Source organism: Mytilus edulis, chromosome 1 (genome assembly GCF_963676685.1).
Source record: "Mytilus edulis chromosome 1, xbMytEdul2.2, whole genome shotgun sequence".
Lineage (NCBI taxonomy): Eukaryota > Metazoa > Mollusca > Bivalvia > Mytilida > Mytilidae > Mytilus > Mytilus edulis.
Genome location: NC_092344.1, coordinates 49,545,825 through 49,566,564, shown reverse-complemented (window position 1 = coordinate 49,566,564; position 20,740 = coordinate 49,545,825). Strand labels below are relative to the sequence as shown.

Below are 20,740 nucleotides of genomic sequence, written 5' to 3'. Positions count from 1 at the left end.
TGACCTGAGAGCCTTCTAAAAACGACCTTCGACCTGTAAAATTTTGAAAAAACGACCTCCGACCAACTTCCGTCCTCTGTGTTAGGAAAAACGACCTGCGACCTGTACATTTCCCTTAAAAACGACCTCTCGACGAATTTAAAAGCGACCTGAGGGGGGTACCCTGTGGGAGCCTCAATGCTGTATTCCTGTATACTTTAAAGTATTATTTTTTTTGTTCTAGGTCCAGATGGTATCCTTTCAATGTAGTCCTTTATCTACACCTGATGGTATCTTAGGAACATTTAGACAATGTGCTCAGTTCCAGAGAAAGAAAGATCTAGACAGATTTGTTTCTGTGGTAGTATTGGATGAAATTGGATTAGCTGAAGATTCTCCCAGAATGCCTCTAAAGGTAAATTATATTATGAACAGATATATTTAGGCCCTGTGTTATGGATTTGCTTATAGGTCAGAATGCACAACAAAATTAAGAAAGGACATGACTTTTAAGTCAATATTGTAACAAAAAATGTGCATACAATTTTCTGTTCAAGACATAATTTTGAAACGATATGATTTGGATAAATAACAAGCTACAGAAAACACCACATTCATCCAACTTTCTGAAGGTTTAGAAAAAAAAACACAAATTAAGCCTAACAGAAACCTAGATTTGTGGAAATATTTACCACAAGATATATGAGAAACTTTTGCAGTTGATTTATGGTTTTGATATATTGAGTGTTAATTAGTACAGTAATTAGTTTTATTGTGCAATAAATGTAATTAAATTTATACTAGTTTTGGTTTGTTTTCAGACTCTGCATCCTTTGTTGGAAGATGGATGCTCTGGAGATGATGACCTTGAAGAAGCTGAATTGAAACAGGTACTTCATATAGAAACTGTACCTCTTATTTACTGAAAAACAGTACTCCTATGCAAACTGGTAGATGTTGTCATATTAAACCTGAAAAGATATCTCATATTTAAACTGAAGAGGTACCTTATTTTAAAGTTCAGAGAAGATTACTTATTGAAACATTAGAAAAAAAATCCTTATTTTAACCAAAAAGGGGTACTGCATATTCATATTTAAAAAAAGTGTTCTTCATATTATATAAAAACTCAAAATGGTGCATCTTATTATTAAAAATGCAAAAAAAAGTAATTTAAATCATATTAAATCTTATTTGAACCCAAAAAAAATCCTTCATATTTCATCTGAAAAATGTACCTCATATTTATAGCGAACCCTATGATAGTATATTTATCAAACACACAAAAATATTGAATATTTGATCAGAAATCAACTGTTTAATTTTCAAATCATTATTAATATTGAACACATTAAAAACGAGTTTTTGATATTGAATAAATACAACACCACATGCAGTTTTGTGAGTCCTTTCTTAGTATTGGTACAAGTATTTTTTCATCATTGACAGTTCAATTTTTTGTTCAGGTATATTAATCAATGAGTGATATATTTCTCCTAGAAGAAATTTAAAGGTCCTGGTGAATAAACTATACAGAGAACAATACCTGTTGTATTTGTTAGATGGGACAATAGAACTGCCAAAAGTTTAAATCGACAGGTAACTTGCAGGTGAATCTATGGAAAACTATCATAGGGTTCGCTATAAGAGAAAACAACATCTTACATTAAATTTTAATAAAAATGTAAAATATACCTCATATTTAACTATATAGCTAAGACAGCACATCCCACATATATTAAAACTGAAAAATATCTCTTATCAAATCAGTTGATTGAAAATAATTTATCCTTGTTTCAAAAATTCCAATAGGGAACAAATACTTAAAACAAATTGGGTAGTGTACCAATAGAACATTTAAGACAAACTTTTCTATTGAACCAGATAAGTTAAAGAAAAGTACCATATGTAATAATTTGACCAACATTTCTTTTTGTACAGACAGAAGAAATGCACGAGGATGAGGAACCAGAAGATCCAGTATATAAAAAGGTAAATAAAACAAGTGAAAATATGAATAAAAAAGAGATTTCGTGGTATCCATTAGTTAGACAGCATCTTTAAATGCACGAACAAATTAATAAAAAAGGAAATCCAGCAACATACATTCTTCAGAAGTAAACAAGTGTCTATACAATATATTAAGATTTGATTTCAAATTGTCTAGAAGTTAATAGATTTATAGCGAACCAAATGAAAGTTTACCACAGAGTCGTCTGCTCTTGACCAAGGTATTTAAACTTTTGCAAGTTTACCTGTCCCATTGAATCAATACAACTAGCTATTGTTCTCTGTGTAGTTTATTCACTTGGACATTTAAATTTCTTCTAGGAGAAATCTTATCACCAGAGACATATATACACAGAGATTGGCAACTCCGTGAAATCCCGTTAAAGATTGGGCCCGGGATGAGATTCTCGTCGATAAATATTAGAACATGTAATCAAGTCAGGGATGAATAACCTCGATAGATAATTAAGAAAAGCAATGGGAAAATTATTTCAGATCATATTATAATTTCTTTTCTAAAAAAAAAGACTTAAAATTGTTATATTCATTTTTATGTATTTATTGAGAAAAATATTTTTTTCTGCATTTCATATAATTTAAAAATTCAAATCTGGTAATGAACAATTGCTATTACAAGAAACTTTTCTTTACCGCATATCTTTGCAATAGTTTGCTCCTTAATTACACAGTGAAATTATGTGTGTCCGATTTTTCGGTAATTAGTCCCTTAGAGTTGTGACTGTTGATTCACAGGTGTGTGATTACGCAATTTATTGCCCTCCGATCACCTGAATTTTGCCGGAGGTGAAGTTCTATATGGATTATTACTTGATAATTGTTTTTAAAACTAAACAAATTCTGACATATTATTTTAACTATGAACAAAACTTTACTTTAACAGAAGCACTGGGCAATACTATAGTATTCAATCAGGAAAACAAAAAGTCTTTTAAAATGTAACATGTCAAAAAAAGAAATGAAGCAACTTTTTCATAAAAAAAAAAATATGTAACTTTTCGTTTGATATTTTTTCCTCTGTGTTACACGACCTTGAACTTTTTGTATTGCCCCTTGACATCTCCTGCTTCTGTTTAAACCTTTTCCACCAATATCTTTTATTTAAAACAGATGTCATCTGTTTTAAATAAAATAGTCTCATTCCCGGAATTTGTTATACAGTAATTCATTTTAATATCAGCTTTTATATAAGCATATAAACTGCTTGGTCTCTTCACACAACTTATGTTTAGGACGGAATGCATCAATAGGTACATACATGTACATGTACCAGGTTATGGATATATAAGTACACGTTATGTGATTTTGACCTTCACAAGAGTTCTTAAACATTCATAGATGTGCAAAGAATATTGTTGTCGTTGGGTTGTTGTCTCATTGACATATACCTCACATTTCTGTTTAGTCATAGCATCTGTGCCTTTTCAATTTATTGCAGAAAATATTAGCATAAACATTTTTTCAAAACAGGAGAGGTGAAATAGTGATCACAGAATGAGGACATGTAAAACTGAAACAGATAAATATAAATAAGCACCATTGACAATTTGTTAAAGGACTGAAACAAACATAGATGGTGACTAATGTGAGCGACTAGTGTACAGTAGTAGAGTGAACATTTCTTGCTTCTTTTTCTACACATTTTGTCATTTCACGTAAACAATTAAATATGTTACTTTCCATGGAGAGGAAGGAATTTGTTTATTTTGCTATTTAGTACTGTCAAGATATATCACAGGGGTGTTGTAAGATAAATGAACATTTTTTTTTTACATTATGCTACCTTTATGCTACAAGGGTAGCATTTTCCATTCTCATGATGTACAAAGATATTATAGAGTGGCCTTCCAATGATAGTCATACATGTAAATCATTGTCTCATTAGCAATCATACTACATCATCATATTGTTATACATGTACATGTATGTAAAAACTATGTACATGTATACTTTGTAAACATAAAGAAGACAAATGAAGTTGAACACAAGATATTTATTTGCTTTTTTATCCATATGCACAACTGCCACTGTATCACTTCTGCTTCAAATTCAATAGATTGAATGCAGAGTCTTGTATTTGTTTTTAGTTTAATGGTCTCGCCATCAATTGCACAAAAATCGCATACACATGTACATCAAGTTTGGCATATGAACTACTATAGTATGGTGTTTTTACAGTCCGGATAAGCACATGTAATTTTCTCTCTTACAAAAAAGTATCACATGATAGTAGTAATCAGTCCACTACATGACAGTGCCGTCACATTTGGATAAAGTCATCACTAATAGTTGTTCCTATTTGGCAGGGAGTCTTATTTTCAATCAGAAAGACTTGGGAGTCCTACATTCAGCACATGTATGATATTATATCTCTTGTATGCTGCACTGTTAGGTAAATTTGATCAACATCTTTGTTCTTTTATAACATGCAGGATCCTGTTAAAAAAAAAAGCTGTCAGATACTGAATGTAAAATTGTAAATTGCATCAAAGTGGTGGAAATAATGAAAAAAACAATTTTTATACACAAATCCAGTATGTCTTGTGAAATTAAATCATGTGATGGGTACAATTTTTCTCTAAAGATGGACAAGTTTATAAACTGTAGCCATGGACAGGGATCTGTCTTTATATTGAAGAAAATTAACATGGCCGACAGCTTGAGTACTGATTTTTAATTGAAAATTGCATCAAAGTGGTTGAAAATATGAAGAAAAAAAAACTTCTATACACAAATCCAGTATGTCATAAGAAAGTAATGCATGTGCTGGGTACAAAAATTCTCTGAAGATGGAAAAGTTTATAAACTGTAAACGGACAGGGGTCTGTCTTGATATTGAAGCAAAAAAACATGGCCGACAGCTATAATACTGATTTTTTAATTGTAAATTGCATCAAAGTGGTTGAAAATATGAAAAAAACAACCTCTATACACAAATCCAGTATGACATAGGAAAGAAAAGCATGTGCTGGGTACAATAATTCTCTGAAGATGGAAAAGTTTATAAAGTGTAAACAGACAGGGGTCTCCTGTAATATCGGCCAAGCTTTTCCCTTATAATATACTGCAATAAAACGTTAATCTTCTCAATATTTTTACTAATAACTACTACAAACTGAATAAAACAAGGTAATTCATATACGAAGTTGAAATATATACTTACATTATGCTGTTTTGAAATGCTTGATGTAAAATAAAAATCGAAGCGGGGTGGTGTACTTGTTGTGATATAATCAAAATGGCTATCTTGTTAAAGTCTCGTGAGATGCGCGATTTGGATTAGATTTCGCTGACCACTGTTACAGTTGCCAATCTCTGTGTATATATGTCTCTGCTATCACTCATTGATTAATTTGCCTTACCAAAAAAATATCTTCTTTGTTGATTGAAATACATTTATAAACTCACATAAACTGCATGTGATACAGTATTTATTCAATATCAATAATATATTTTCAATTTGATCAATGTAATTATAAAAAGTTTATTTCTGATTTTTTTTTAACTACTGCATGCATTTATGTTTCAATAAATTTGCATGTTTTTTTGTGGTTGTTCAGTTATAAAGAATTAATAGTTATCCCATAAGGACGCGGTGTGTCAGTGTAAGATCATCCCGATGGCCGGAGGCCAGAGGGTGATCTTACACTGACACACCAAGTCCGAATGGGATAACTATTTTACATCCCAGCTTTTTTTTAGATTAGACGAAAAACCATTTACAATTCATAAAATCTAGTTTAGAACTCCACACAACCATTATTATATACTTTATATATTACTTTATGATGTATACCCTTTATGACCCCCTAACACAATGAGTAGATATCAAACAATGTCAACTCGCCCCACTGGCCTATCGGCCCATACTATATCGCCACTTTATGAAAAAATCGCCTCACTCTTGTTACCAACTTTTAAAAAGTGTAAAATCAAATTGAACAATCAGTCTGACAACTCATTTATTTAACGAAAAAGGTTTAAACCCCACTGAGTAAAGGTCTACCAACTCGTCCCAGTTATAAAAATATCTTGCTTCCTTTAAGTATGTTAAATTTCTGATAGTTCGCATCCAGTCGTCCTGGTGAAGTGGTATGTGTCGTGGCTTGATATGCTAAAGGTCTTGAGTTCGAATCCCAGCATATACACTGGATTTTTTCTACGTGAATTATGATAGATAGTCTTCTCCGTATAATTAATTACTAGTATAAGTTTTATACTGGATTTGACATTCCCGCCAAAATGTTACAGAACAAAGGAAAGCATGCATAACAAAGAAACTTAAACTGGGGTGATCTGGTAGGGGTGATCCGGCTCAGATCACCCCTGTTAGAACAAAGGAGCTGGGATGTAATATATTTATGAAGACCTTTATCTAAACATTATCATTTCAAGTTCTTGTTTGTGAACAGACTAAAAAAAGCAAATTTTAAATAGGTAAAATGTTGAAATTTTATCAGAAATCAACTTTTAATTTCTAAATCAGTGTTTATATTCAAACAAATTGAAAATCTGTTATTGATTGAATAAATACAACATCACATGCAGTTTTATAATTACTTATTTGTACATGTATTTCCATCATTGACAGTTCAATTTTTTGTTCAGGTAAATTAATCAGTGAGTGATAGATTTCTCTTGCAAGAAATTTAAAGGTCCCATTGAATAAACTAAACAGAGAACAATAGCTATTGTATTTGTTAGATGGGACAATAGAACTTACAAAAGTTTAAATGGACAGGTAACTTGCAGGTGAATCTGGAAAACTATGATAGGGTTCGCAATAACAGAGTCTGTCCAAATAATGAATGCTATTTTTTAGTAAGAAAAACTTTTAAAAATTTCATAATTCCAGGCTTGCTGTTACAGCTCAACTTGATACATTCATATTTTCTATTATTTGTTTGGTTGCAAGTTTTGCTTAGCATTGCAATTTCAATTGTAGGGAAAATGTTGCACACTATATTTTATGAATTATGATATTTAACAGGTTGCTTTTATTGGTATATCCAATTGGGCATTAGATCCTGCTAAAATGAATAGAGGGATATTTGTACAACGGGAAGTTCCAGATGAGGGAGAACTGATTAACAGTGCAAGGTAATAAATATGTTCTGTCATACAAGGTGTCACTTATAATAACTAAAATTGACTGCTTATGCTACCTAAAAAGATTTTGTTCCACTTGGAATATGCTTCATTCATTCCTTATAAGTGGATCTCTCTGGCTTGTTTATCATAGTTCATTGACTTTTTTTTTAAAGTTTTGTTTCTTTATTCAATTCTTTCTTTATATTATTCTATTAATAAGTGTAATTTTTTTCTTGAACATAACAGCTTTTTATTTGAAATAGGTGAGAATGACCTAGATTTGTAATTACTTCACTACCTTCAAAGTTAAGGTTTGTTGAAACCTTATTTTACCTTCACAACTACTAATACATGTTTTGAATTCTTATCAATTTCATGTTGTTTTTATTATTTTCAGAGGAATTTGCAAGACATCAAAAGACAAAGAAAGAACTCTAAAGTTGATTGACAATCTCATTCCATCCTTATCAAAGGCCTATTCTGAACTGTTTTCAGAGTTAGAAAAATCTAAGCAGAGGGAATTCTTTGGTCTGAGAGATTTCTATAGGTATGTATAACTCAAATGAATTTAACTGTCTGGTTATGGTTTAAACATAAATGGAATAATCTATTGAGAAAAAAAACAAAAAGTAACTTCTTTGTTTTTTTTAGAAATTTTTGTTGGTATGTATTCATTTCATAAGTTAATATTTACCCATGGATTGAAGAAAACTTTGAATTTAGTATATACTAGAATTCTTGGTTTTGATAAATTCTTAATATAGCCTACAGTAAATTAAAGTTCACATGATCATGAAAACTGATTCAAATGAGTTATTGACTTGCTAGCAAATAATACATCAGTAATGTTTTTATGCCCCACCTACAATAGTAGAGGGGCATTATGTTTTCTGGTCTGTGGCTCCGTTCGCCTGTGCGTCCGTTTGTCCGTCTATGCGTCCGTCCGTTCAGGTTAAAGTTTTTGGTCAAGGTAGTTTTTGATGAAGCTGAAGTCCAATCAACTTGAAACTTAGTAGACTTGTTGCTTATGATATGATCTTCCTAATTTTAAAGCCAAATTAGACTTTTGACCGCAATTTCACGGTCCACTGAACATAGAAAATGAAAGTGGGAGTTTCAGGTTAAAGTTTTTGGTCAAGGTAGTTTTTGGTGAAGCTGAAGTCCAATCAACTTGAAACTTAGTAAACTTGTTGCTTATGATATGATCTTTTTAATTTTGAAGCCAAATTATACTTTTGACCCCAATTTCACGGTCCACTAAACATAGAAAATGAAAGTGGGAGTTTCAGGTTAAAGTTTTTGGTCAAGGTAGTTTTTGATAAAATTGAAGTCCAATCAACTTGAAACTTAGTACATATGTTCCCTATTTTATAATCTTTCTAATTTTAATACCAAATTAGATTATTACCCAATTTCACGGTCCATGGAACATGGAAAAGGATAGTGCGAGTGGGGCATCTGTGTACTTTGGACACATTCTTGTTTTAGCATATTTTGACCAAATTGAACCAAACCAACTGATGATGAGAGAAATATTTATTTTGCAATATTGCTTTTGAAAGTGTTTGAAACAAAATCAGCTATATGTGTAACTAATGCTCCCTAAAAAAAAATCGCAATTAGTCTTGTATTTATTACATTTTACTAATTTTAGTTTGATAAAGATGGTATACGCCTTTGCTGCCAGATCAGAACACAAACCTACATGGCTTCAGTTAAAACATGCTATCATGAGAAACTTTGGAGGATTAGAGAATATTAACTCTGTTGAAATATTCCAGCAATGTTTAATGGACACCACAGTTGTGATGAATGAAAGGGTATGTTTGTCTTAAGCCATAAGTTTAATGTGTTTTGCTTATTTTGATTACCAGATTTGCCATCCATCTGTTAACAACAAATTGAGTAAAGAGGTAATACCTTTAAAACTGCCTCACGTGCAATAATTCTGCATGATGATGATCTTAAATCTTAAAAGTTGAACTGAGATGCATAGACATCAGCTAGTGTGAAGTGATGTTTTAAGGAGTATGTTTGATAATCCTCTAATATGGTCCCTTATTTTCAGCTAAAATTTGAAATTTGTATTTATTGACCAATATCACAATGAATACTAGATAAAACAAATACAAAAAAGTTACATGTCTTTTTGTTGAAAATTATGTTATAATTTAAGTTATTTAATTTACTGTTAACTTTAATTTACACTTATGCAACAAGTACTTAAGTGCAGTTCACAACAATAGAAAATTGTAGTGTGACATAAAATTGAGAATGGAAATGGGGAATGTGTCAAAGAGACAACAACCCGACCAAATAAAAAACAACAGCAGAGGGTCACCAACAGGTCTTCAATGTAGCGAGAAATTCCCGCACCCGGAGGCGTCCTTCAGCTGGCCCCTAAACAAATATATACTAGTCCAGTGATAATGAACGCCATACTAATTTCCAAATTGTACACAAGAAACTAAAATTAAAATAATACAAGACTAACAAAGGCCAGAGGCTCCTGACTTGGGACAGGCGCAAAAATGCGGCGGGGTTAAACATGTTTGTGAGATCTCAACCCTCCCCCTATACCTCTAACCAATGTAGTAAAGTAAACGCATAACAATACGCACATTAAAATTCAGTTCAAGAGAAATCCGAGTCTGATGTCAGAAGATGTAACCAAAGAAAATAAACAAAATGACAATAATACATAAATAACAACAGACTACTAGCAGTTAACTGACATGCCAGCTCCAGACTTCAATTAAACTGACTGAAAGATTATGATTTCATCATATGAACATCAGGCACAATCCTTCCCGTTAGGGGTTTAGTATCATACCATCATAACATATATGAGAAGAACATAACCCGTGTCATGCCAACAACTGTTTTTAGAATAAATGTGTTTAGTTCCGATGCAAAGACCTTATCAGCGACTCAATATTAACGCCAAAATATGCAATCTTTAATGACTTGACAACAGTATCGTAATTATATCCCTTCTTAATAAGTCTATTCAAAGGTTTTGTAAGTTTCTGAGGTGAATACTGACACCTTTGTGCTTTATAAAGAATATTTCCATAAAAAATTGGATGTGAAATACCTGAACGTATTAGAAGTCTGCATGTTGAGCTATATTTACGAATGATGTCTTTATACCGATGATAAAATTTAGTAAATGTTTTGACTAGTTTGTGATATCGAAAACCCTGGTGTAATAATTTTTCAGTAATACATAAATTTCTCTCGTTAAAATCTAAAACATTGTTACATACACGAGCGAATCGTACAAGTTGAGATATATAAACACCGTAAGATGGTGACAAGGGAACGTCACCATCTAAAAACGGATAATTAACGATAGGAAATGAAAAATCATCCCTTTTATCATAAATTTTAGTATTCAGCTTTCCATTAGTGATATAGATATCAAGATCGAGAAAAGGGCAGTGGTCATTGTTAGTATTAGCTTTATTTAAAGTAAGTTCAACAGGATAAATTTCATTGATATACATACTGAAGTCGTCATTATTGAGAGCCAAAATATCATCCAAATATCTAGAAGTATTATTAAATTTGTTTATCAGATGTTGTTTCGATGGGTCTTTGCTTATTTTTGTCATAAATTGTAACTCATAACAATACAAAAACAGGTCCGCAATAAGTGGTGCACAGTTAGTCCCCATTGGAATTCCGATAATCTGACGATATACGGAATCCCCAAAGCGAACAAAAATGTTATCTAGTAAAAATTCAAGGGCATATATAGTATCAAAGCATGTCCAATTAAGATAGTTTTTTTGTTTATTGCTACTAAAAAATGACCTAAAAGAGTTTGAACATATGTATTCACATTCTGATTTTTTGAATGCCCATTTAATTAGGTGTGTGAATTTTTTCTTAATGAGAATGTGAGGCAATGTGGTATACAGGGTAGAAAAATCAAAACTTTGAACAGATTCAAAATCACCAATATAAGCATGCAATTTATCAAGTACTTCCAACGAGTTCTTGACACTCCAAAAGTAATTTATTCCACTATTTTCGAAGGCCTTATTTGAACAATTTATTATCAGGTTTTTAATTGTACCAAGTGTGCTGGTAAGAAGAATAGACAATTTAGTAGTTGAACAATGGCTTGAAGACGAAATAAATCTATATTTGTACGGGGTTTTGTGTAGCTTCGGAGCCAATACATAGTTGGGACTTTCATTGTATTTGGCTCTGCTTGTAAAGCGGTGCCTAAAAGTTTATGTTTATTACAGATTTCGTTTTCTGAAAATGGAGTCAGTTGGAATGTTGGTGAATTGGTGATTTCCTTTTTCAGAACCTCAATGTAAAATTTACGTCAAACAGTAATAATATTATTAGCAGCTTTATCTGCCGGGACAAAAACTAATTCCTTGGCTAGTTCTTTTAGTTTATGTTTGATACGAGAAATAGGTTTATTGTGGTTACTGTTTATAGTAAAATGTTCTTTAAAATGTTGAATACGTATATCAACTATCTTCATTACTGAATTAAAAAAAGAGTCCAAAGATTTTTTGTCAGCTTTTTCCCGTTTTATCCATTTCATACAGTAAGTATGGAGTGAGTCGTGGATGATATTACGACACTCATTCCAATTAATAATTGACGGGGGACGATATTTAGGTCCTTTACTGAGGAATGGTTTTAACTCTCGGTCTTGAACGATGTTAAGATCTCCTGTTATAACATGGGAAATGGGTCCATAAATATATTCGGAGTTACTGCAATTACATGAAGTAGGTGTATTTTCACTGATATTAACATCTCTACACAATTGACTATAATTAAACACAAATTTCCGGGTAGATTTCTTGTAAATATAACAAATAAGAGGTAGCTCAGTATTGTCAAAATATCCAGGAATTTGTTCTTTAACAGAATGGTCGTTAAATATACCGGCAATATTTACAAAATCAAAGCCTTTATTGACATACTTAATTTTAATAAAATGTTTTTTATGATCTTCAGGGCGATCAATTTTGGGAAATAATTTAGAATAACAATATGCCATAATAATTTGAACAATTTCATACTTAGGACTGCTATATTAAATTGTGTTGCAATCCTCCAAAATTTTATTTAACTTATTAACCGGTAACGAACAGAGTTTTGTTAACAGATAATGTCTGCCGTTGTTTTTTGAAATAGAAATTAGGTCCGAAATATTGGTATGATTGGCCCGAAATTTTCTTTGATTGCGATTTGTTCTACGACCGTGAGAACGTTTTTTACGAACAGTTTTAGAAACTATATCCAAAATGTTAACGGAATTGGTTCTAGATATATTACCAATTCCCATGATATTATCATTTAGACCGAGAGGGTAAACTGTCTGTAATTTTTTAATCCAATTTAATTCAATTATTTTCCGTGATCGTACAAACTTTGAATGCGATTCACCAGGCTGCTTATTTACTACTTCTAAAGGTTGAACTGCTAAATATTTAAAAGGATGGTTGTGCTTCTGAAGGTGTTGGTAAATGATACTTTTGAATTTATTGGGTCTTTTAAAACGATACAGATGTTCTTGAGTGCGTTTAGATAAATATCGTCCAGTTTCTAACAGTCTATTACAAGCAATTCAACTTACATTGAACATTGAGTAGTGTCAAAAAATTGGGAAATATAAAAAAGAAGATGTGGTATGATTGCCAATGAGACATCTATCCACAAAAGACCAAAATGACACAGACATTAACAGCTATAGTTCACCGTACGGCCTTCAACAATGAGCAAAGCCATATAAAGACAATTTTGTAAATAAGTAACTTCAAGCAGTGATGAGTGTCTATTGCCACACCGTATATAAATCAGTTCATTCAATTTGAAAGTGTTGCATTAAAGTGTTATTATTTTGATACCTTTTTCTTTCGAAAGTTAAAAAAAAAAATCTCCATCTTTTGTGATTTATGCCTAAAAAATTATTTGATTGGTTAAGATTTAAAACAATTTTTCACCGGATTTTTGTGACAAAAATGTCGGTTATTGATTTGGGGATGTACTGCGGGCGGGCGGCAATCAAATGTTGTCCGTGCATTAACTCATGAACCTTTCAACCAAAGCTTTTAAAATTTTAATATGTTGTTACTGACAACTAAATGAAGGTCAAGTTCAATAATGACGATTTTGACTTTTACCGTTCAGGAGTTATGGTTCTTGAAAGATTGAAAAATGGTTTTTCCAGTCGTGTCGGTGCATTTACGCATGAATTGTTCTACCAAAGCTTCCCAAATTTTAATATGTTGTTACTGATGACAAAATGGAGGTCAAGTTCAATAATGACGATTTTGACTTTTACCGTTCAGGAGTTATGGTTCTTGAAAGATTGAAAAATGGAGTTTCCAGTCGTGTCTGTGTATTTACACATGAACTGTTCTAATAAAGCTTCCCAAATTTTAATATGTTGTTACTGATGACACAATGGAGGTCAAGTTCAATAATGACGATTTTGACTTTTACCGTTCTGGAGTTATGGTTCTTGAAAGATTGAAAAATGGTGTTTCCAGTCGTGTCCGTGCATTTTCTCATGAACCATTCAACCAAAGCTTTTGAAATTTTTATATGTTGTTAATGATGACAAAATAGAGGTCAAGTTCAATAATGACGATTTTTACTTTTACCGTTCAGGAGTTATGGTTCTTGAAAGATCGTAAAATGGCGTTTCCATTCACTTTATTGCATTTACTCATGAACCATTCAATCTAAGCTTTTCAAATTTTAATATGTTTAATATGATACTGATGACAAAATGGAGGTCAAATTTGATATTGATGATTTTCACTTTCACCATTCATCAGTAATGGTTCTTGTGATATTGCCAGGACACAAATAAATGTTAATAAATCCGGTTTGCTGTCGTTGTGACAGCCTCTTGTTTATGTTATACAATTACTTGTACAAATTATTATTTTACAGAGGCATGATGGTGATCCAGACTGTTCATCTGGAGGAATGATCAAAGCCTGTTTGGAAGGTGACAGCACACTTACTGGGTAATTTTTAAAATCCGATTTAAAGCTAAGATATAATTTTAAATACCTTGATGAAATATTTCTGAAAACTCTTGGGTAGTTCTTTATGCTGTTTTATTGGTTATTGTTATTCCAAAAGTTAGTAATCTTAATTTGTTTTACTTTTTTTAATGATGAAAGTATTATTTGTTATTTTTTTACCTAATTTCAGTAATTTGTGCATGCAACAAGAAATTTATTTTAAAATAGCAATTGATAAATGTTTTTGATTCTAAAATATTGTGTTTTAATTGGTCTACAATAAGGTTTCGTTATTTAATATTTAACTGGTTAAAAAAACTGAATTATCAAACTTAAACTAAGCGAGTATATATGGAAAAAAGGTATGCTTACATGCATTTTAAAATTATAAACATTTTGTTTTAAAGAAAGATTTTCTTTTTACAGGGAGACCAGATACCTGTTGCTGTTAACAGAAAATTATGGAGACTTAGCTATTTTACAACAGAAAGTTCTAATGATGCATAATGCCCAGGTGATTTTTGGAAGTAGTTTCCCTAGTGACCAAGAATACACACAGGTAGGTGACAGTGTGTTTAATTTATTCATGCAGGCCATTTCCTACATCCCAAAATTAGTTTCCAATCTCTAACTTTAGTGTGCCTTAACCAAATGTCACAAAACTTGTTCACAATGCTTATTACCACAAAACACAAGTCAAATTTTAATTTGGGTGTCATTACTTTTACTGTTCTAGAGTTATGGCTCTAATCAGACCTAGACTTACGTTGTCTCAACCAAATGTTATGAAACTTACTCACAAAACTTATTTCCATTAAAAGTAGATGCAGTTCAAAAATTCCCCCCATCACTTTTACATTTCTCTAGGTTGTTCACTTTTTAACATTATCTAGGCAAGAGGAAGCATCATCTGGTTCCATGATTCTCAATTTGTATACCTCCGCTTTAAAAAAGGGGGGGGGGTATACTGTATTACCTCTGTCTGTCCTTCCGTCAGTCAGACCGTCCCATGAATATTTTTCGTCGCATTTTTCTCAGGAACTACAATACAAGGATTTTTTGAAATTTGGTTTCAGGGTTTATCTAAGTCAGCTATACCGTGTGATGCGTTTTCAGATTGATAACTTGACAACGTCTTGTTTACCGAACACTTGTATGATTTTACACATGATAGCCAAGTTGAAAATTTTCGTCACATTTTTCTCAGGAACTACAATACAAGGATTTCTGAAATTTGGTTTCAGGGTTTATATAAGTCAGCTATACCGTGTGATGCGTTTTCAGATTCATCATTCGACAACTTCCTGTTTATCGAACACTTGCATATTTTTACACTATTAATATTATCCACTTGCGGCGGAGGTATCATCAGTGAGCAATAGCTCACAGTTACACTTGTTTTGTTTATTTTCCTTGGTTACATCTTCTGACATCAGACTCGGACTTCTCTTGAACTGAATTTTAATGTGTGTATTGTTATGCGTTTACTTTTCTACATTGGCTAGAGGTATAGGGGGAGGGTTGAGATCTCACAAACATGTTTCACCCCGCTGCATTTTAGCGCCTGTCCCAAGTCAGGAGCCTCTGGCCTTTGTAAGTCTTGTATTATTTTAATTTTAGTTTCTTGTGTACAATTTGGAAATTAGTATGGCGTTCATTATCACTGAACTAGTATATATTTGTTTAGGTGCCAGCTGAAGGACGCCTCTGGGTGCGGGAATTTCTCGCTACATTGAAGACCTGTTGGTGACCTTCTGCTGTTGTTTTTTTCTATGGTCGGGTTGATCACTTGACAACTTCCTGTTTACCGAACACTTGAATGATTTTACACATGATAGCCAAGTTGAAAATTTTCGTCACATTTTTCTCAGGAACTATAATACAAGGATTTCTGAAATTTGGTTTCAGGGTTTATATAAGTCAGCTATACTGTGTGATGCGTTTTCAGATTCATCACTCGACAACTTCCTGTTTACCAAACACTTGCATATTTTTACACGGCGGAGGTATCATCAGTGAGCAGTAGCTCACGGTTTCACTTGTTTATTTTCTGAATTGCTATATGAAAGAGAGAAAGGAGTAAGTTCGGTAAGGGCCATATTTGGCCCCAATTATAAAGTTCATAGTAACAAGACAATAAATGTTTTAAGTTGCCTTAAAGATATGTGAGAAAGTTTAACAGAACTATTTTTGTCAAAATTTTATTCTAACACGTTGATTTTTACATCCCAAATAGGTCAAAATAAAGGGCTTTGGTGAAATTTGACAAAAACAGCTAGATTTCAACCAATTTAAGGACCAGGAAAGATAGAGCGCAGGCGTCGACAAACTTAATATTCAAATAAAACATGTGAAATGTCTTCACAAACATTATATTAAAAGATCTTTGTTGTCGACATATGCGCTCTATGTTTCCTGTCTAATAATCTATGGGAAATTTACCCATTATCATTGATTTTTTCGTGAAAAATCAATATGAGTACAACTTGTGACGTCATAATGAAACGTAAAAACGTAAAATTTTCAACAAAATGGCTTATTTCCTATTTAGTCACTGTATAAGCTATAATTTATTGTGATATTGGTCAATAAATCTGAATTTGAAATTGACGCTAAAAATGGGGGCCATTTTAGGACCTTACCGAACATACTCCTTTAAATAAGTTTGATATATGCTATGGTTATATTTTAGGTGTGTAGAAACATCAATCGCATTAAAGTATGCATGGAAACAGGAAGTACTGTTATATTACTGAATCTAGAAAACTTGTATGAAAGTCTGTATGACGCATTGAATCAGGTTAGTACATATAAAAGGGGAATGTTTTTGAAAACGATCTTAAAAGATACTTAATGTAACTAAATATATTGAAATTAAAGTTTCAAATACCTATCAAACACAAGTTTCTGAATATTTTTTTTCTGTGATGATGCTATTGAAAAATTCAAAAATGTTTTCTTTTGTGAGCAAAATCTTTTAATTAAAAATGACATGGTGGATTGGATAAATTTTTATATTTTTTCTGTCTAAAGTTTCATTCAGATTATGGAATATCTTTTTGCATGTTTAATTGTCCAAAGACCTTGTCAAATTTTTCCAGATGAAAAAAAGATCTTAAAGATAAACTTCACATCAGATTCAGTGCAAGAAAATGTTAATATCTATTGTGTCATCACAGTGCGGTAGACTTACTATAATTTTCTTTTTATTTTAGTATTATGTGCATTATGGTGGGCAGAGATATGTGGACCTTGGACTTGGAAGTCACAGAGTCAAATGTAAAGTTCATGAAGAATTTAGGTATTTGTTATTGGTTTTGTAATATTTAGAAAAATAATTAACAAAAATTGGATTAACAAAAAAAAATCACATTAATTTCCTAAATGCTAGAGTATAGCAACTTCATTTCATTTATTTTCAAAGGACAGCTTGATTAGAGTTATTATGATTAATCCACATTTAATCTCAATATTGCCAATGAGACAAATTTCCACCAGTGGCCAAAAACTGCAAAATTAAGTATAATGCATTTCTTTATACAGATTAATAGTTGTAGCAGAGAAAGAGATAGTATACAAGAAGTTCCCAATCCCTCTGATTAACCGTCTAGAGAAACATGTGCTCTCATTAAGTACAATGTTATCTGAGGCACAGCTGGAGTTGGCTAACAAATTGGAAGACTGGGTCAAAGATTTCTGCCATGTGGAAACACCTTTTCATTTGAGGCAGAGGTAATTTTTAATTGATTCTAAAGACAAGACAATCATTCAAGAAATGTCATTTTATGAGTCCTACACATGAAGTTACTTGGACCTCCGCGACCAAGGGGTCTAAGTAGTTTAGCTACTGTATCACTAGCCTGTAGACACTGAGGTTTTGAGTTTGAATCCTGTATGTGGTAGGTGCACAGGACTTCAATCTTAATTGGTTAGGATTATCAGTTGTCCTAACAAAGGTGGTTGTTTCTATTCGGGTATTCTGACATCCTCCAACAATAAAAAACAAACTGCCACAAAATAGGAAAATATAGAGAAAAAGTGGTGTTAAACTCCAATCAATCAATCTATCAATATAAGGTCATTTAATATAAACAAAAGAAGTTTTTGAGCATTAGTCTTTGCGACAGCAACCCAGCTCCTCTATGAACCAAAAGTCATCTAGAGGTCAACAGATTTTACTGAACTGCCTAAGAATCTAATACAGACTGTTTCCAAAATATCTTAAAAACTATTAATTATAGAATTGAAAGGTAATGCAACAGTTTTGAAAAATATTGATGAATTTTATTTACTCAGCATGTTTATTATTCTCAGAGACAGAAGGAAAGAGAGAAGCATTGGTGAAGTTTTTATGGGTTACCATGCAGACACATGTGCAGCTATTATAATGCAGTTGTTTGAAGACAGAAAATGCCCTTATGATGAAATTGAACAAAGCATATGTCAAGAGGTAAGGTTTTCGTAATATGAGTTGATGCAATTACGAAAATTTGAGTAAAGTTGGCCACAATCACTATTGTGGTACCTAGTTTTAAAAAGAATTGTCCGATAATCTAGCCCACCAACCAACATTGCAGACAGGGCTAAAAAAAAAAAACATATGTGTATAATGAAAGTTTTTGTCTATATTTTAAAAACTGCTATAGAAAGAAGAATTCTGACAGAGAGATTTCATGGTTAATGTACTGAAAGGACAATTTAAACCATTTTTATGCCCCCGCTGTGCTGGAGGGGGCATTAAGTTTTTCCCTTGTCTGTCTGTACATCCTAAAATAGGTTTCCATTCTGTAACTTTAGTTTGCCTCAACCAAATGTTATGAAACTTTGACACAATGCTTATAACCACAATACACAGATCAAGTTTGAATTTTGGTGGTGCCACTTTAACTGTTCTAGAGTCATGCCCATTTACATATAAAAAATTGCTAAATTTTCAGTTTCCATTCTGTTACTTTAGTTTGCCTCACCAAATGTTAGGAAACTTATACACAATGCTTATTACCACAAAACACAAATCAAGTTTGAATTTGGTGGTGTCTCTTTTTCCATTTTATTTTGTTGCATTTTTCTCAGGAACTATAGTTCCAGGATTTCTGAAATTTGGTTTCAGGATTTATATAAGTCAGCTATACCGTGTGATGTGTTTTCAGATTCATCACTCAGCAACTTCCTGTTAACCGAACACTTACATATTTTTACACTATTAACATTATCCACTTGCGGCGGGGGTATCATCAGTGAGCAGTAGCTCACAGTTACACTTGTTTTCTTTATTTTCCTTGGTTAAATCTTCTGACATCAGACTCGGACTTCTCTTGAACTGAATTTTAATGTGTGTATTGTTATGCGTTTACTTTTCTACATTGGCTAGAGGTATAGGGGGAGGGTTGAGATCTCACAAACATGTTTAACCCCTGCATTTTTGCGCCTGTCCCAAGTCAGGAGCCTCTGGCCTTTGTTAGTCTTGTATTATTTTAATTTTAGTTTCTTGTGTACAATTTTGAAATTAGTATGGCGTTCATTATCACTTAACTAGTATATATTTGTTTAGGGGCCAGCTGAAGGACACCTCTGGGTGCGGGAATTTCTCGCTACATTGAAGACCTGTTGGTGACCTTCTGCTGTTGTTTTTTTTTCTATGGTCGGGTTGTTGTCTCTTTGGCACATTCCCCATTTCCATTCTCAATTTTACTTATAAAAATGAAAAATTATCAGTGTGACAAGAAATAAAAATTTGTCAATATCTTTGAAATCGTTGGTTGACTCACAATAAGGATTATGGAGAGTTGTCTCTTTGGCACTCATACCACATCTTCCTATAACTAATTATTGTCCCTAAATGATGGTTTTTGCTAAATTAAAGCTGTTTTCCTAATGCATGTAGATAAAGACTTTGGTTTGCTTGCTTGCTTTATTTGTATATATGTACAATGATATTGGGAAAATGTCCAATCGAATTTAAATATTATATATACAGGTTTAACTATGATATATTGTTTGGAGATGTCAATCTTAATTACAAAGCTTGAATAAACAAGTATACAAACAAAGCAAGCAAGCCTACCAAAGTTTGACTCTACAAGCATTAGGAAATTAGCTGTAAAATTAATTTTTTTTAACATTTTTGACCACAACATAATCTTTTTATAAACTGTTAGGGACAAAATGATCAGCATGACAATTTCAACAAAAAAATAATTTTAGTCATGAATAATATTCTTGTCTTCCATGTTGAAAGACCGTAGATCACGGTGAGCAGCACAGGCTATACATGTAGAAATGATTTTCTTCTCTAGGTTTTACACGATGCAAAGACCACACTTCTTTGGTGTGCAGCTCCAGATGCTGTGATGAGGTTGAGGTCAACCAAACTACGAGACAGGAATGAGGAGATGATGCAGATTTACTTTAAACATCAACAACATGATAGCCTGTTACAGTACCTATGTCACCAAGTCATAGAAGAGAAGAAAAAAAATCTGTTTGCCCAGGTTTGTATGACTTTTAAAACAGCTAAAAAGTTTCCAAGGCTCTGTGTTGAAGACCATACTTTGACCTATAATGGTTTACTTTTACAAATTATGACTTAGATGGAGAGTTGTCTCATTGGCACTTATACCACATCT

General features: G+C 32.4%; 1 protein-coding gene across 1 annotated transcript in view; it reads left to right on the top strand.

Moving 5' to 3' along the window:
- The window catches only part of LOC139513313 (E3 ubiquitin-protein ligase rnf213-alpha-like), a 110,077-nt gene that overhangs the window by 40,971 nt on the left and 48,366 nt on the right, over positions 1 to 20,740 (top strand). The window contains exons 37-49 of the mRNA XM_071301707.1: positions 224 to 394; positions 801 to 869; positions 1,921 to 1,971; positions 6,998 to 7,107; positions 7,496 to 7,645; positions 8,753 to 8,918; positions 14,038 to 14,114; positions 14,541 to 14,673; positions 16,807 to 16,914; positions 17,330 to 17,415; positions 17,658 to 17,846; positions 18,429 to 18,564; positions 20,411 to 20,605. Coding sequence (XP_071157808.1) covers positions 224 to 394; positions 801 to 869; positions 1,921 to 1,971; positions 6,998 to 7,107; positions 7,496 to 7,645; positions 8,753 to 8,918; positions 14,038 to 14,114; positions 14,541 to 14,673; positions 16,807 to 16,914; positions 17,330 to 17,415; positions 17,658 to 17,846; positions 18,429 to 18,564; positions 20,411 to 20,605 — 1,641 coding nt within the window. The remainder of the gene's footprint in view (positions 1 to 223; positions 395 to 800; positions 870 to 1,920; positions 1,972 to 6,997; positions 7,108 to 7,495; positions 7,646 to 8,752; positions 8,919 to 14,037; positions 14,115 to 14,540; positions 14,674 to 16,806; positions 16,915 to 17,329; positions 17,416 to 17,657; positions 17,847 to 18,428; positions 18,565 to 20,410; positions 20,606 to 20,740) is intronic.